The 18,021-nt window shown below is 44.0% G+C and overlaps 4 protein-coding genes across 4 annotated transcripts in view; 2 read left to right on the top strand and 2 right to left on the bottom strand.

Moving 5' to 3' along the window:
• LOC133468302 (gap junction Cx32.2 protein-like) overlaps positions 1–18,021 on the top strand; it is a 69,418-nt gene that overhangs the window by 48,773 nt on the left and 2,624 nt on the right. The gene's annotated exons all lie outside the window — the stretch shown is intronic.
• Positions 1–18,021, top strand: part of mcm9 (minichromosome maintenance 9 homologous recombination repair factor) — a 138,078-nt gene that overhangs the window by 119,266 nt on the left and 791 nt on the right. The window lies entirely within an intron of this gene.
• On the bottom strand, positions 2,666–9,255 carry gja1b (gap junction protein alpha 1b). Its single transcript, XM_061754312.1, has 2 exons — positions 9,112–9,255; positions 2,666–6,792 (listed from the first exon to the last, which is right to left on the bottom strand). Exon 2 carries the CDS (start codon positions 6,774–6,776, stop codon positions 5,607–5,609), a length of 1,170 nt encoding a protein of 389 aa, XP_061610296.1. The 5' UTR covers positions 6,777–6,792; positions 9,112–9,255; the 3' UTR covers positions 2,666–5,606.
• Positions 11,817–16,831, bottom strand: LOC133468301 (gap junction Cx32.2 protein-like). Its single transcript, XM_061754052.1, has 2 exons — positions 16,703–16,831; positions 11,817–12,815 (listed from the first exon to the last, which is right to left on the bottom strand). Exon 2 carries the CDS (start codon positions 12,797–12,799, stop codon positions 11,942–11,944), a length of 858 nt encoding a protein of 285 aa, XP_061610036.1. The 5' UTR covers positions 12,800–12,815; positions 16,703–16,831; the 3' UTR covers positions 11,817–11,941.

Genomic DNA, 18,021 nt, shown 5'->3' with positions numbered 1-18,021 from the left:
CTAGCCTTACTGCCTTTCCACCTGGTCTCCTGGACACACAATACATCAACCTTTCTCCTAATCATCATGTCAACCAACTCCCAAGATTTTCCTGTCATAGTCCCAACATTCAAAGTCCCCACATTCAGTTCTAGGCTCTGTGCTTTCCTCTTCTCTTTCTGCCGAAGAACCCGCGTTCCACCTCTTCTTCTTCTTCGACTTCGACCCACATTAGCTGAATTTCCACCGGCGCCCTGCAGTTTGACGGCGCCGGTGGCGGACGTTGTTAACCTGGGCCACGACCCATCCGGTATGGAATTCTTTGGATGAACGCTCATATTTGTTTGGCAAAATATTAAGCTGGCCCTTCCTGACGCAACCCTCTGCATTTATCCGGGCTTGGGCCTACAGTTTGCACTGGCTTGTGCCCCCCATAGGGCTACATTTATAATTCTCAGTTTATTGTCATATTTTAAGTGCTCCCGTTGGTGTGTGTGTGTGTATACACTAACGGTTGTATGTAAAATGTGTGTGTGTGTGTGGAGTGATGCCGGTAACAAAGTAACGCATTTCGCTTTACTCCATAAATCCGCCATTTTGAGTAACGAGCGAAGTCCCAGGAAAGTAATTCGACTACAGTTACTTCTTCTATCTAACAATAGTTACTTTTGCATCATCAGTGTCTCTCGCCAAAAAGTCATTCAGTGTAGCTGGTCATTCAAACAAAGAGCAGACCAAATGTGTTGAAGCATTTTCTTTTTTGCCAACGAATAGAAGAAAGCGATTGGGAAGTGATTGTTGATTCTAGAATGCACAATGACGGCGCATTACCATAAAAGTGCAAAGAAATGCACGATTTCACTGTCGCCACACTATTTGTGTTATTTTCCTTAGTGAAAAGTGTATTTGATTTGTATGGATAAGTTACTTTTTCAAGGTTAACTGTGGCAACACTATATATATATATATATATATATATATGTGTGTGCGCGTGCGTGCGTGTAACTCATACATCACAGTTGGATGTCCTATTTCAAGCCAATATGGACTATTTCGGGCTGACACTTTGACTTCGTCACGGGGATGACATTGCAGAAATCAACATTAGCGGTGACCCTTTGATTTATCGGAGCGCTGGGAAAGCTTCCAGTTGGTTTCTGGGAAAGCCTGTGAGAATGATGGAATTTGGTGGTTCCTTACGCGTCCTGTCACACTGACTATGAATATTTTTTTAATTTGTCTTAGCTAAAGCAAACCAAAACTAACGTCCACCGCCACGTTAGAAGTTTACACATTGAATTGAATAGAGGTGAACTTTCCGTCTTGAATGAGCTATAATAATTATATAACATGTCTAGTGTTGACGTGTGTGTAAAATGTATTGTTAGGCCTATTTATCGAAGACATTATTAGTGACAGGTCGCTGATGGCGTCGCGGTACATTCGGTGCAGGCAGCGTGGGGGTTCAGCTGGGATAGGCTCCAGCACCACGTGACCCTGAATAGGATAAGTGGTGTCGATGGAATGGATGGATTATTATTGACAATTTCAAATCGCCCATTTGCCCCTCTACCTTTCTAACTCTGGTGGACTATGGTCTTCGTGCTGTAGCTCCGGTCTGAAAAACATGTGGTTCGATTTAGTGCTGTGGAAAGATTAAATGGGTGAACTTGGAGAAGTGAAAAAGAGCCGTGTCCTTTGGCGTTCTCAATTTTTTAACTACATCTCTCGGAAGCTTTTATCAAAGCTAGAGTAATGCTCAGGGCTGAATACCTGAAGCCTTATTGTGCTCCTTTTTTTTTTTGTGGATCATGACTTGGTTTATGTGGTGTTGGGCAGCCTTGCCAGACTTATTTGGATAGTTTCCTCTGTTTGTAGGATATGACGCAATATCTCCATTAATGTTCGTACAAATAAAATCAAATGAAAACAAATAATAAATTGAGAGACGTGGTGATGTATGAATGTCAGGAAAGATGCAATACTGATAATGTTCTTCAAAAATATGGCAGAAAAAATGAAGCTGTAATGAAGGTAGAATGGTCAGCACAAAGGAACAGTGTTTTCAAATTGGGCATGGGAAATGGATCTTAAATAAAACGAGTATTTTACCGCTGTTGACAAGTTGTAGTATTTAATGAAATGGCGCAAGAGCAAGCTAGCATGGAGTCAGTCAGCATATGCCAGTTAGAGGAAATCATTGGAGGCAGTGACGTCAAATGAACCACCAATGTGCAATTTCCCTGCAATTTGCAAACGGATACCTGACCCTGGCTGGAGGTTTTCTTCATGCAGTCCCACAACACGTACGTTTGTACGTAACAGGAGACCTAAAATGCATTTGAAATACTGATGGCCGACATGCAAAGCTGGGGCACAAGTGCAAATGAAGGCTCTTGGTTTCATTCCGTCCATCCATTTTCCATGCTGCCTCTCCTCAAAGTACAGCTGAAGGTTCCGTGTCAATGCCAAGACTGTCCGTGAACCCAAAATAGCGCATGGACCGCGGCAAAATGTTGGTTCTGTTTATGTTCATTCATCCGTGTGTTCATGAACCGAGGTTCCATGCTGTATTATAACAAACTTTTTACCATGTGATTGACAACCAACCAATAGGGCACATGGTGTCAACTAAAAGATGGCTTCGGCGGCAAAATGAGAAACAATAAGACAATCAATCCGACCATTAAGAATGCAGAAACATTTATTGGTTAGAATATTTTTCACAGATACAACGAATGAGTGTTTGCTTTGCCATCATGCACGTACACTGTACATGGACTAGCATTGTCTGAACTACTGTAAAAAAAAAATGACTATTGCTCCTCTTCTGTCAGTGGATTATTAACAAATAAACGAGCAGTCGGATGTCTCATATTATGCACTGTAGTGATTTCTGTTTTATAAATTAAATTAGGAACATTTATATAAGAGAACTCTTCTCATGTTGTGGATGCATCATATTAACATACATTTACCTACAGTAGATCTCAGTGCAAATGCCGTTGTAGCTGAAAGATCCATAACATGTAAGTACCGACAGAACGATGCATTGACTTATTTGTAAAGCACAAATTGAGATTCTAATGTTTTGTAGTTGTGGAGCTACATTGACATGTGTTTTAATATAACTGACTAAATATTAGTCTAGCTCTATAATAAGTCTTCTAAAAACTCACATTTTCATTGCGACAGTTAGCTTGATTTACACTACTAACTATTCCTCAAGCAGCGACGCCGACAGCGAGTCTGAGAGACGAAAAACGCTAACAAAATCATTCACTCAAATATGTAAGAAAAAAAAAAATCATCTTTCTGCTGTCTCCCTACCTCCCACAAAATATGAAAAAGGAATCAATGACTTTACCCACCGATACAACTCACATATGAACACTGCTGTGACAACAGCCTGAGCTGTCAATCCTGCCACTCGTTCCTTTAAGAAAAGACAGATAAATCCACAGAATGAAACACCACATAAATTCAAAGTTTATCAGGACAAAAAAAAAACAATCCAGACTAACTGTGGAAATGGCCAATAAATATACAGCTTGTGGGGATTTGAAGTGCAACCCCAATTCCAATGAAGTTGCGACGTCGTGTTAAACATAAATAAACACAGAATACAATGATTTGCAAAGCAGGTTCAACCTATATTTCATTGAACGCACGACAAAGACAAGATATTTCATGTTCAAACTGATAAACGTGATGGTTTCTAGCAAATATTCATTAACTTGGAATTTGATGGCTGCAACACGTTCCAAAGAAGCTGGGACGGGTGGCAAAAAAGGTTGCGGAATGCTCATCAAACACCTGTTTGGAACATCCCACAGGTGAGCAGGCTCATTGGGAACAGGTGGGTGCCATGATTGGCTAGAAAAGGAGCTTCCCTGAATCGCTCAGCCATTCACAAGCAAAGATGGAGGGGAGGTTCACCTCTTTGTGAACAAGTGCGTGAGAAAACAGTCCAACAGTTTAAGGACAATGTTCCTCAACGTACATTTGCTAGGAATTTAGGGATTTCATCATCGACGGTCCATTATATCATGAAAAGGTTCAGAGAATCTGGAGAAATCACTGCATGTGAGCGGCGAGGCCGAAAACCAACCTTGAATGCCCGTGACCTTCGATCACTGCGTCAAAAACATATGGGCTCAGGAACACTTCAGAAACCCAATGTCAGTAAATACAGTTCGGCGCTACATCCGTAAGTGCAACTTGAAAAGCGAAAGCCATTTATCAACAACACCCAGAAACGCCGCCGGCTTCTCTGGGCCTGAACTCATGTAAGATGGACTGATGAAAAGTGGAAAAGTGTTCTGTGGTCCGACGAGTCCAGACTGTTATGGACGCAAAGTTCAAAAGCCAGCATCTGTGATGGTATGGGGCTGTGTTAGTGCCAATGGCATGGGTAACTTACACATCTGTGAAGGCACCATTAATGCTGAAAGGTACATACAGGTTTTGGAGTAACGTATGCTGCCATCCAAGCAACGTCTTTTTCATGGACGCCCCTGCTTATTTCAGCAAGACAATGCCAAATCACATAAAATACGACAACAGAGACACCGGACTGTTGAACGGCTGAAGCTGTTCAGTTTGAACATGAAATACCTTGTCTTTGTAGTGTATTCAATTCAATCTAGGTCGAACATGATTTGCAAATCATTGTATTCTGTTTCTATTTATGTTTAACACAACGTCCCAACTTCATTGGAATTGGGGTTGTAAAATGAGGACTGTGAGTAAGAAATACTGAATAGTAGTCAATTCCTTATCTGAGCGGTAGGTTTCCATCTGATCCCAAACAATAAATATTCAACAATTTCCCCAAAACCCTGTTTTGCAATTTTTTTTGCCAAGATACGTGCAGACGAGGAGCCAAGTGCCTAACATTTGTCATATGATTGCTTGCTGTTAATGGAAAAATACAGGGCATTTACAGTACATCGTCTACATTTCCACTCTTAATCATCTCATGTTTGGAACACATGATTATATCTGAATGAGGCTTTATCAATCAGCAGTAATAAAGTCATCGTCCGAGAAGAAGTCAGGCTGTTATAACGGTGAAACAGAACATTCAGAACTCACTACCGTTGTGAGTCCACCAAGCAGAACAGGTTTTTCAGTTTGGTACACTTTCAAAGTCGTGAGGAATGCCAATATTACAATTGTATGATTAGCCGCCTATTAAAATCATAGTTTACTCTACAGTACTTAACCATAGATCCACAGTGAATCAAAGTGAGCTGTTCTGCTCGGTGGAAACATGGCTGACAAACCTTGGTCACTACTGGTATAAAATGCAATAACTACAGAGTGTTTCTTTCATATAAAATATAAAGTTAAGCCAAGTAAATCATATTGACCACCGTGTTCCACCTCTGCCTTTCACCCATTTCTACGGGTGCCCTCTGTTAAGGCCAGGTTAGGCGACATAAGCGTATGGTAAGTCATCCAAAACTATTTGCAACGTGTACCTTTTGACAGTGTTACGTAACAAGTTTTAATGTCTCCTGATGAACTACGAGTCTCTATGACATAGACAGTAACAGAGGTTAGCCCCAACTGCTGTTTAAACCGAAGCGATTGCTTCCTGATTCTCAGGCCGCCAGCCAGGTTTACACATCCAGGTCGTCCGGCCTAGCCCGGCTGCTCATCCGGCTACTAGCCCGGCTGCAGGGCCTGGCGTCCATTAGTGCCAGAGGTTGCATCTCGTGTCCTGCTGATGAGGACAGTTTCTTATGCTCGTGGGTTTCGTCGGGGAAGTCAAAGGCTTGTGCATGGGAGTTTGAAATAGTGCTCCCTCCTCCTCCAATCTGGCCGAGGCGGTTCTGCTCTGTGGAATAGTTGGCCCAGTTCTGCTCATGGGCCTGTTTGTTAAAATGACGACACGAGCCTGTCCCCCTCTCTCCGGTGGCTAACTTGTAACCTGGGGGCGACATCGGTGAGAGTGGGGCAGTAGGGGAGGAGCAGCCGTTATAGTAAGCGTACTTGGTAGTGGAGAGTTCCTTGGGGGTTGGGCTCAAAGTGCCCCCGCTAGGGTAGAGAGTTGGCTGCTGTTGGCCCTTCACACGATCTTTGATCCTCTTGAAAAACACATAGAAGAGCTCGATGACGTTAAGCAACAGGGACACCAGCGAAACCACCAGCATGAAGATAATGAAGACGGTCTTTTCTGTGGGACGGGACAGGAAACAGTCCACCCTGTGTGGGCACGGAGACCTCTCACAGGTATAGACCGCTGACAGGCTGAAGCCGTAAATGTACCACTGGATCACAAGAAAGCCCACTTCAAACATGGACTTGAAAAAAATGCTGACTATATAGGTTCTGAGCAGTGCCCCCTTCATCTTTACTTTGCCATGCTCATCGATACCATACTTGAGCTTTTTCATTTCAATTTTCTTCAGAGGGAGTTCAACATCACCCCCGTCATTTTGTACAACTTTGAGCACTTCCTCCTTCCTGTTCAGTTTCTGTTCCTTCCTGTTCAGATAAAAGACATGAGCCAGATAAAGTAGTGTAGGGGTTGATACGAAGATGATCTGGAGGACCCAGAATCTGACGTGTGAGATGGGGAAGGATTTGTCATAGCAGACGTTCTCGCAACCGGGCTGTTGGGTGTTACATTTGAAGGCAGACTGCTCATCTCCCCAGGCAGATTCTACTGCTGTGCCCAGGACCAGGATTCTGAAGATGAAGAGGACAGATAGCCAGACCTTCCCCCCAGCGGTGGAGTAGGCCTGGACCTTATCCAACAAACGACCAAGAGCACTCCAATCACCCATCGTCAAGGAGCCTTGGCTGGAAAAATAAAACAAATCAACATGTAAGAATTGGACAAATCAAGACACATTTTGCACGGTAACCAATCATCGAGCACGCTTCGTTTGTACACACGTTTGTGTGCTTGAGAGACTTCTTTAGGCTCAAGTACAAGAATCCAAAACAGTGGAACATCTCGAGGCAAACGCCCATCATGTCATACAAATCACCATCTGACCAAGACTTTATGGAAATGCTTCTCGAGGCACAGTCATGAAACTAACGTCTCAGGGTTACCTCTGCATGTTCTGCTTTTTCATTTCGCTTTTTCTGTGTTCTTCCCTTACAAAAGAAGGGTGAGCCTCAACGAGAGCTGTTAAGAGAATATTTTATGGAGAGAAAAAGAAGGAGAATATGAACTGAAGGTTTACAGTCCATTTACACTGGACTCCTTTGAACTATCAACCGTGTGAGAACTTTGTCGGCTATAAGCGGAACATGAAAAAGGAAAAGGAAAACTCCAATTTTGACTACTTTGGACTTGATTTGGTAGCTACAACGCCAAGTGTTTCCGTTTCTACCGTCTGTATATTGTTGGAGTTTATTGGTCCCCATGAAACAAGCACACAGTCTAATTCAGTCGCCGAGTCCAGACACAGGAAACACATTCTGGTCACTCGGAGCAAACACAATCTTGTAAATTGGAGCAAGTATGTCACAATCTAACGCCCAATGTGACTCATTAAGTGACACGTTACGTAAAAGTGCGGAAAGTTTCACTTGAGCCTTTGGATTAGAGACGTACCCATGAATCACGGGTACATTTCAGTCACAGGAAGGGTTTTATCACTTGTATGTTCGTTGCATAGAGTTCAAGCTCTGCGCTCGTGAGAACAAGCACAAATGAGATGTAGCAGACGTGAAGCTTCAGTGAACACCCCGAAAAGAAATCTGCCAAATAACAGTGTCCCCCGCCCCCCCCCGCCGCCAAGTCCCGCATGGACATGTCGCGGGAATAAAGCTGTGAAGCCGACGTAACATTGCAAAGTGTGTGTGGAGCAGACCGGAAAACCCTTGCTGTGAGCTTCTTTGCGCACTGCTCATACTGTCTGCTGACAGCTTAGTCTGAAGGCAAGCGCAATCTGTGCATTTGATTTACAACTTATATAGGGTCGCGTGGAATTTGGCAGATTTCGATCGTCTTAACCTTAATGGCCAAATGCAGCCCAATGTTTTTAGACGCCGTTCGGGAGAATTCACCCAAAAGCTCGGAGAGAAGATGCCAACTTCACACAGGGAAAGGCCATCGTGCGTTCCCATTCAATTGCCTGAGCGACATGCAGGACAACTTTTTTTTTTTTTTTAAAGGAAGGATACTGAAAAAGGCAATATTTCAATCCATGAATATTAAGAATGATAGGAACACTAGCAGCAAAAAAGTTCAGGTTTGAAGGCTTTGAATCTGTTTTAAGAAATAGTGAGAGGAATAAACATTGCTTTTGGGTCCAGTATTTTGCAATATTTTTCATTGTGTCATTAAATAACATTCTCGCATCCTTTTTTTTGTGGGGGGGGGGGGGGGGGGGGGGGGGTCAAGCACAAACGGAGCAAATATTTATTTTTTTTCTCACTGCACTGTGTATTCATACTTTTAAGACAATAACTGGTTGTGGTGACTGAATTAAATTGTTTTCTGATGCCACATGTGCCCAAAGTGATTTTATGACAAGACAAAAGCACCTTATCCCGCAACCTCGATGCTTGTGGATGGGGGGGGGGGGGGGGGTCATATGCTCAACCACTAGGCCTCGTCAATCGTGCCAAGTGACATTCAAAACAATAAATCCTTTTGTAATTATTAAACACAGAGATTCCCGCCAAATTTCTCCATGAGCGGCTTTAGCGGTAAATGATTGAGACAGCACAGACCAATCCAACACAATTGCCCCCCCCCCACCGGCACAGCAGATGGGCAGAAGACGCAGGATATGCATGGGGGGAAAAAAAACAAGTCCCCGGTTTGAGGTTTCCTGCTATCCCGCAGCAGCGGAACAAATCTTTTTTAGGTGGTTTCACAGCTGCCAAGTGACCGGGACTGGAGTCTTTGGTTGAAATCACACGATTGACTCGAAGGTTCAGTGGTCTACGGTGCCACTCAAAGTTAAGGTGGCCTCACCCCCAAAAAAAAAAACAACAAATCCAAAAAGATGAAGGCAAGATTGCAGTTTTTCTGAGAAGAAAATCCAAGGGTTTCTTTCTATGACTTTTGTTAATCATTACAGCTCTCTGTTTGCGGGTCTACAGATTATTTAGAGGCTGCTTTTGAATGGAGTAGAGTGTTTGAAGCTTGAAACTTACCTGGAAAGTTAACAGGGAGGCCGGCGGGGACTCTTTCCGTCAAGTTAATTGGAGGAGAGGTCGGCATCCAAGTTTGGGACCAGACGAGAAACTGAGCCCAACTTATCAAACTTCCCTTATAAGTGTCCCGTCAGAGGAGGGAGTCACCTGACCTTGACGTCAAGACCCCAAGCCCCTCTCGCTCCCGATGAGGATGAGGGAGGGAGGGAGGAGGGGGGGGGGGGGGGACGACACTTTTACTTTAGGTAGGCCAACTCAGGAAAAGGTTCAAATGATTTGAATGAACTAATAAGCGTGTGACTTATTAAACTTTACACAAAATTAAAAAAAATAAATAAAAATGTATCAAGCTTTTTCAAGGGGGAAATTATTATTTTTTTTTTTTAAATGAATCGTAATCAGGCACGTCTTCATCAAAGCACGTCCAGATGTGTACGGACACATGAATCAATCCAATTGAAGTAGTCCGAAATTCAATTTTGCTCGCTATTGGTCCTCATACGTTTGGTCATGGCATAGACACCTGTTGATTTGATTAGCGCCGAAATGTATTTTTCTCTCGCGTTTCAAGCGAATTCGTCGGCTAAAACGCGAAACATTTTTCGACAAACACACATTTTAAACTGATCATTGTTTTCGTCCCAAGCTTCGCTGTTGTTTCGTTTCACAAATAACGAATAATGTTAAAAGTCTTCTTTCGATGCACTCAGTGCGAACAAACTGTCTTCAAAATCGGTGCGTAAAACAAAACTTTTAATTGGGGGGGGAAAAAAAAAAAAAAAAAAAAGTTTCTCTGTTTTCCGTAAACTTTTCTTGTTTTGATTTTGCTTGTATGTACCACCACCTAGTGGCTGAATTAATACATTGCAGATGCAAGGGTACGCGTACTCTTGACTGTAGCGCAATAGTCTATGTACTATTGTATGGTTTATGTTGTGTACTTATTACTTACTTACTTTATCTGCGATGAATTTTCATCCAGCCAAACAACTCAGCGATTTATCCTGCAAAATCGACACGCAACTATACTATACAATTCAAAATGTAAATAGCTAAATAGCTTACTTCTGTCCTCATAATGGGGTCGCAGGTGGGGGCGACGTTGTATGAACTGTTATTAAGTGCGTGTCTTCATTAATAAATGACATGAGGAAAAATATAAGAATGTTTTGTTTTTTTATTTACAATTGTATTTATTTACTTATTTATTTTTAAATGATCGACATATTTTAGTGGGGGTGAGCACATCTGCCTCACATTTCTGAGGACCGGGGTTCAATCCCCGGCCCCGCCTGTGTGGAGTTGGCATGTTCTCCCCGTGCCTGCGTGGGTTTTCTCCGGGCACTCCGGTTTCCTCCCACATCCCCAAAAAACATGCGTGGTAGGTTGAATGAAGACTCTAAATTTCCCGTTGGTGTGAATGTTTGTTTTGTTTCTATGTGCCCTGCGATTGGCTGGCGACCAGTTCAGGGTGTACCCCGCCTCTTGCCCGAAGATCGCTGGGATAGGCTCCAGCACGCCTGCGACCCTAGTGAGGATAAACAGTACCGAAAATGGATGGATACCAGTGACATGCGCTCAGGGTAGGCAAGTAAGGCAGAGCCTCACCGCCCCCCTGGTGGTCTTTCCTTTCCACTGCATGTGAATAGTAAATAAAACCTCACGATTACATAAAAAATGTAGTTCTATGTCCATGCTTTCCATCGATTTTCTTTTTCAATCCAGTAATTTCAGGGATTTCACCATTAAAATAGCTGAATGTAATATTTCATATTACGAGTCACGCACACATCCGCTCAGGCGGGCTGCGATTGGTCCGTGGCTTCGCACAAGAGACATTGGTGTTTCCTCATTACATCGCCAATGAGATACGTTTTATCGCACATGTACTGCACTTGAACGACGTTGAACAGACTGTCCAATATATTGAATGAAAGTGCGTGACATATCGTCTTTCATATCGTCAGTGCCTCACCAATCGTGAACCTCGCCGCACGTCACTGATTAGATACATATTTTAGTACAAACACCTCTGCAGGGCATCCGGGCTCCCCCATAGAGATATGGTGAGAAGCTCGGTCATCCAGGAGGGGCTCAGAGTCGAGCCGTTGCTCCTCCGCATCGAGATGAGCCAGATGTGGCTCGGGCATCCGGTTGGGATGCCCCCCAGACGCCACCCTGGCGAGGTGTTCCGGGCACGCCACACACCGGACGACCCAGGACATGCTCCCATGTCCAACTGGCCCAGCAGAGGATATACTTCCTGTGGCTTTTGAGGAAGCACGGCCTGCCACAGGAGCTTTTGAGGCAGTTCTCCACAGCAGTCATCGAATCAGTCCTGCAGCCATGGCAGACCCGAGCTGGCACCTTGCTCACTTGTTTGCTTTGCACCGCTAAGTCACGTGATGGCAAAACATCAACACACAAGAGAGGGAAGGAGGAGCAAAGTGTACCTGCTCCATGTTGAGACAGAAGCCGCAAATCTGGCGGCCTGGCAGTCGCCTGTTTGACAAAATCGCAGCAGTGCGTACAAGAGTGAAACTGAAACTACAGTATCGATCTCAACGCTCTAGTATTGATCCGATACTGATACTGACTTGGTATCAATACTATGAGCATGCGGATCGATCCGCCCACCATTACTAATTTTACCTTTATGTGACATCGAACCAAATTTTATACATTTTGGGTATTTTCTAATTTTTTTGTAGAGCCCACACATTCATTAAAGCACTTTATTTGCCACATCACAATGAATACAAAAGATTCAAATGAAAAAAAATGAACTGCCTTCATTCAACCGTGAAGGTTTCATGAGTTGTCCTTATTTTCACTCTGCGTGGATGTGACTGTTATCACTGCTTAAGCACGTGGTGACCTGAGAATGTACCGGCAACAGAGGGTAACCTCCATACTGGTTTCTCACGGCTCCCCATGCCGGCGTGGTCGGTGCACACGGCTTTGCAGTGAGCACATGAGACTGCGCTGCGAGCTGTCTCTTTGCCCTTTGCCCTTTGTTGCACAGCAGGTACACAATCTCAACAATGTTGAGGAGCACTGAAATACCAGAAACGGCAAGCATGAAGAAGATGAAGATGGTCTTCTCTGTGGGACGAGAAATATAACACCTGGAACCGCTCTCAAGAGCACAAGGCGGTGAATTCTTACAATGGAAATTGGACACAACTTTAAGAGGGCCAAAGACATAGAATTGTCCAATGGTGAAGCCCACCTCCAGGATTATCTTGAACACCAGCTGGGTCATGTATGTGTAAAACAAGATGCCTTTAATTTTAACCTTCCCTCTTTCATCTGTGTACTTAGGTGTCTTCAATGCAGTTCCATTTATTTTGCTCTGCTCCAGCTCTATCATTTTCTTCTCCTTGTGGATGATGAGGACAGCATGGCCAAGGTAGACCAGGGTGGGCGTTGACACAAATGTGATTTGGAGCACCCAGTAATGCACATACGACATGGGGAACATCCAGTTATAGCAGGAGTTTGTACATCCTGGTTCTTTCGAGTCGCAGTAGAACTCGGACAATTCATCCCCCCAAACGTTGTCTGCGGCAGCGCCCAGTACAAAGATCCTGAAGATGAAGAGGACACTCATCCAGATCTTTCCTACCACAGTGGAATGAGCCTGGACCTTGTGGAGAAGTTTGGACAGGTATGACCAGTCACTCATGGCAAATAACTAACATCTGAAGGAGAGAAACAGATACTGACGTCAAACACAAGGAAAGGGACATTTCTGTCAATGATAGAAATAATATTTGTCAGCCTACAGCCCCGATCATATTGCAGAGGCGCGTGTCCTGCAGCAAGAACTTACAGACCCCCTTAAATGTTTCACTCTTTGTTATATTGCAGCCATTTGCTAAAATCATTTTTCTTTTTTTCTCCCCTCATTAATGTACACAAAGCACCCCATATTGACAGAAAAAAAATGGAATTGTTGAAATCTTTGCAGATTTATTAAAAAAGAAAAACTGAAATATCACACAGCCATAAGTATTCAGAGCCTTTGCTGTGACATTCACATATTTAACTCGGGTGCTGGCCATTTCTTCTGATCATCCTTGAGATGGTCTACGCCTTCATGGGAGTCCAGCTGTGTTTGATTATACTGATTGGAGTTGATTAGGAAAGCCACACACCTGTCTTTATAAGACCTTACAGCTCACAGTGCATGTCAGAGCAAATGTGAACCATGAGGCCAAAGGAACTGCCTGAAGAGCTCAGAGACAGAATTGTGGCAAGGCACAGATCTGGTCAAGGATACAAAAAAATATCTGCTGCACTCAAGAGCACGGTGGCCTTAAATGCAAAACGTTTGGGATGACCAGAACCCTTCCCAGAGCTGGCCGTCCGGCCAAACTGACCGATCGGGGGAGAAGAGCCTTGGTGAGAGAGGTAAAGAAGAACCCAAAGATCACTGTGGCTGACCTCCAGAGATGCAGTCGGGAGATGGGAGAAAGTTCTAGAAAGTCAACCATCACTGCAGCCCTCCACCAGTCGGGGCTTTATGGCAGAGTGGTCCGACTGAAAAAAAAAAAAAAAAAAAACACCTGAAGGACTACAAGATGGTGAGAAATAAGGTCTGGTCTGGTCTGATGAGACCAAGAAAGAAATTGTTGGCCTTAATTCTAAGCGGCATGTGTGGAGAAAACCAAGCACTGCTCACCACCTGTCCAATACAGTCCCAACAGTGAAGCATGGTGGTGGTAGCATCAGGCTGTGGGGGTGTTTTTCAGCTGCAGGGACAGGACTAGTTGCAATTGAAGGAAGGATGGATGCAGCCACGTACAGGGATATCCTGGACGAAAACCTTCTCCAGAGTGCTCAGCACCTCAGACTGGGCTCAAGGTTCACTTTCCAACAGGACAATGACCCTAAGCACACAGCTAAAATAACGAAGGAGTGGCTTCAGAACAACTCCGTGACTGTTCTTGAATGGCCCAGCCAGAGCCCTGACTTAAACCCAATTGAGCACCTCTGGAGATATCGGAAAATGGCTGTCCACCAACGGTCACCATCCAACCTGACAGAACTGGAGAGGATCTGCAAGGAGGAATGGCAGATCCCCAAATCCAGGTGTGAAAAACTGCATGCTTCACATGTTGGTGAAGGAAATAGGGGTGATGACGAAGTGATGGGTAAGTACGGCATCCAGGAAAAGAACATGGAGGGACCGATAGTGATAGACTTTGCAAAAAGAATGTAAATGGCTGTAGTGAACACTTTTTTCCAGAAGGGAACATAGGGGGACCTACAAGAGCGGCGGTAGAAGCACGCAGGTGGATTACATCTTGTGCAGACCACGTAATCTGAAGGAGGTTACTGACTGTAAGGTTGTGGTAGGGGAGAGTGTGGCTAGACAGCATAGGAAGGTGGTGTGTAAGATGACTCTGGTGGTGGGGAGGAAGATTAGGAAGACAAAGGCAGAGAAGAGAACCATGTGGTGGAAGCTGAGACAGGACGAGTGTCGTGCAGCTTTTCGGGAAGAGGTGCCAAAGGCCAAAGGCCAAACAAGAGGCATATGATGACATGTATGGCAGGTTGGACACTAAAGAAGGAGAAAAGGATCTATACAGGTTGGCCAGACAGAAGGATAGAGATGGAAATATGTTGACTGGTGCCAGCAGTGTGCTAGCTAAATGGAAAGAATACTTCGAGTAGTTGATGAATGAGGAAAATGGGAGAGAAGGGAGAGTAGACGAGGCAAGTGTGGTGGACCAGGAAGTGGCAATGATTAGTAAGGTTAGAAAGGCATTAAAGAGGATGAAAAATGGAAAGGCAGCTGGTCCTGATGACATTCCTGTGGAGGTATGGAAGCATCTAGGAGAGGTGGCTGTGGAGTTTTTGACCAGCTTGTTCAATAGAATTCTAGTGCGTGAGAAGATGCCTGAGGAATGGAGGAAAAGTGTGCTGGTGCCCATTTTTCAGAACAAGAGTGATGTGCAGAGCTGTGGGAACTATAGAGGAATAAAGTGGATGAGCCACACAATGAAGTTATGGGAAAGAGTCGTGGAGGCTAGACTCCGGACAGAAGTGAGTATTTGCGAGCAACAGTATGGTTTCATGCCTAGAAAGAGTACCACAGATGCATTATTTGCCTTGAGGATGTTGATGGAAAAGTACAGAGAAGGTCAGAAGGAGCTACATTGTGTCTTTGTGGATCTAGAGAAAGCCTATGAAAGGGTACCCAGAGAGGAACTGTGGTACTGCATGCGGAAGTCTGGAGTGGCAGAGAAGTATGTTAGAATAATACAGGACATGTACGAGGGCAGCAGAACAGCGGTGAGGTGTGCTGTCGGTGTGACAGAAGAATTTAAGGTGGACGTGGGACTGCATCAGGGATCAGCCCTGAGCCCCTTCCTTTTTGCAGTGTTGATGGATAGGCTGACAGATGAGGTTAGACTGGAATCCCCGTGGACCGTGATGTTTGCAGATGATAATGTAAAATAATTATGGTTTGGCCTCTGGTTCCATTTGGTGGTTTAGGGGTGTAAATACACACCAAACACACACTAATGCTTGGATTCGTTCAGTATTTATAGGAAAAGCATTATAACACATGAGGTTTACAGTATCTTGAAAAATGGGAATTATAACGGGAATTAATGGTGCCATGGAATGGGATAATAGTGTAGAGTCAATGTTTATCTCCTACTTCTAATAACTTGGAAACTGCGCTATGGTTTTTAAGTTGAACTTGTTCATTCATGTCAACGCCCTAAATTCCTTTGAAACAGGGCTGTCTGTATCGAGATGTGCTGTGTGCTGTTTCTACCCCCAGGTGTCAGTAAAGCCTAACGTATGGAGTTCAATGCCCGGATGACGTTAAGGTGGGGGGGAAAAAAAACGGAAAGACGACGATATGTTCCTTGCTACGTTCAAAAGGAAGCCGCTTTTTATCTCTTTCTGACCGTACGATGCATTCCACAAAGGTTAACGAAAGGTGGTGTAAAGGTTAAAATACTGTCACTGGTTAGACTTTCCCTATGTCACGTGATACAAAAATGAAGGCGTTGATTGGCCGAAGACGAGATCTGCGTATCGCCAATCGATTGCTATTCCTTCCAGTTCCGGGATGTCTGTCGCAGCTCATTTGAAATTGTATTTGCCGAACTGAATCTGAAATGATCAAACTGAATGTGAAAATATGAAATTGGATTTTTCAGTGCATCTAAAAACAATTCTTACATTGACTTTCAAGTTTATTGGACTTCAGCTTCAGATTCAATCAAAAATAATAATAATAAATAAATTCAATTTCAAATTATACTATTCAGATCCCGTTTTTGAATGCAATGTTTCCAATGAAGCAATACAAATTCAAATGCTGTTTTTCAAATTGAGTTTTTGAACGCAATTCCTCACGTGTCGAAATTCAAATTCAAATGTAAATGATTCAAATTCCGATTTTTCTTCTTCACATCTTCAGCACGTATTCACTCTTGAGTACTCGCCGATAGCGAGTACTGATACTGGATAGGCTCCAGCTTAACCCACTATGCTGTGATACCTCATGCGAGTATAACATAACAAATGCATATTTGAATGTGACGGGAAAAAAAATACTTGCCTGACACACTTCCAGTTGCCAGAAAATATTTGTCAAAAAGGAAAGAAAACCGCAATCGGTTGGACAACGAGGGCGAGCCTTAAGTACAGCCAAGTCAAATGGGTTGGGCTTGATTGACTCACATCAGCGTGACGCTCACCGCTTCTTGTTTCGGTGTGTCCGACTCGTGATTATTTTGAAGAATGTCATCAAGCCGCTTTCCTGGCAGAGAGGTCGGTGAGTCTGACAGACTGCAGAATGAGCATTCGTCCGCACAGTAAACTTACCTCCCACGATTGACGACGTAGCCCTACACCCAGACATCAAGTTACACCCTTTTAATATGAACTTGGATGTGCATTCATACGCCGAGCCAGGGAAGGAAAAAAAATCCATCCGTCCGTTTTCCGTACCGCCGATCCTCACCGGGGTTGTGGGCATGCTGGTGCCCATCCAAGCCGACTGTGGGCGACAGGCGGGGTACGCCCTGAACTGGTCGCCAGCCAATCGCAGGGCACAGAAACCACTGTGACCCAAGCTTCGGTCCTGTTTGAGCCCATTATTGGTGTATCACATCCTTCCCGGAAGAGATAGGTATTATTAGCTTTTCCGACTAGAAGGTGCAATTCCTGGAAAAACGCTGATGGAAATCATGCGCTTGAATGAGCTGAACATGTCGAAGTTGGAACGGTGGGAATTGGTTGAGAAATAAGGAAACTGTAGCTACAAATGTAGAATTTGTCGAATTGTGGCTAAAATGCGGGTATTTTAGTGTTGCACAGTGCAGAATGTGGGAAACATGGAGTCAGTGGAATGCTTTGAATTGGTGAAGAAGTTATTTATTATCGGACTTATTGTCCTTTTTTTCTTTTGTTTTACGCACAGCACTTTCTCCCGCTTAGCGGAACAAGAAGGCGTGGTCGGCTCCTGGCAACAAAGTTATCCCTCGGCGTAAATGGCGTCACCGCTGCGCTGAGTGATAGTCACGCTTGCGTGCGGGAGTGCAAGTGGGTCGGCGGATGATCAACGTGATGATTCCGCAAGTTCACTAGAAGCTATAAGAGGGAAGTGAAACTGTTATAGAGCGAGCACAAGCAACACAAGGGAGCAGGAACCATTGCTTAGGTAGGCACCATTGTTACGCTCTATGAGCAATAGACAATCTACTATTTCAATAATACAGTTTCATGTATTGAGTTGTTAACATGCAAGATGTATGACAGAGAATATGTTAGCGTTTCACAGCTCTGGGGAATATAAAAATGTTGGTGATCAACAGTCATCTGTGACAAATTGGAAGGGAATATAAAGATTTATTGCACCTAGCATATACAGTAGAT

This window comes from Phyllopteryx taeniolatus, chromosome 18 (genome assembly GCF_024500385.1).
Source record: "Phyllopteryx taeniolatus isolate TA_2022b chromosome 18, UOR_Ptae_1.2, whole genome shotgun sequence".
In the NCBI taxonomy this organism is placed as follows: Eukaryota; Metazoa; Chordata; class Actinopteri; order Syngnathiformes; family Syngnathidae; genus Phyllopteryx; species Phyllopteryx taeniolatus.
Note: the sequence above shows the minus strand (reverse complement) of the source record. Positions and strands in the feature narration are given on the sequence as shown.

What these genes read in the sequence shown, in the direction of transcription:
- gja1b (XM_061754312.1), bottom strand. Translation starts at nt 6,776, where the DNA reads ATGGGTGATTGGAGTGCTCTTGGTCGTTTGTTGGATAAGGTCCAGGCC.
- LOC133468301 (XM_061754052.1), bottom strand. Translation starts at nt 12,799, where the DNA reads ATGAGTGACTGGTCATACCTGTCCAAACTTCTCCACAAGGTCCAGGCT.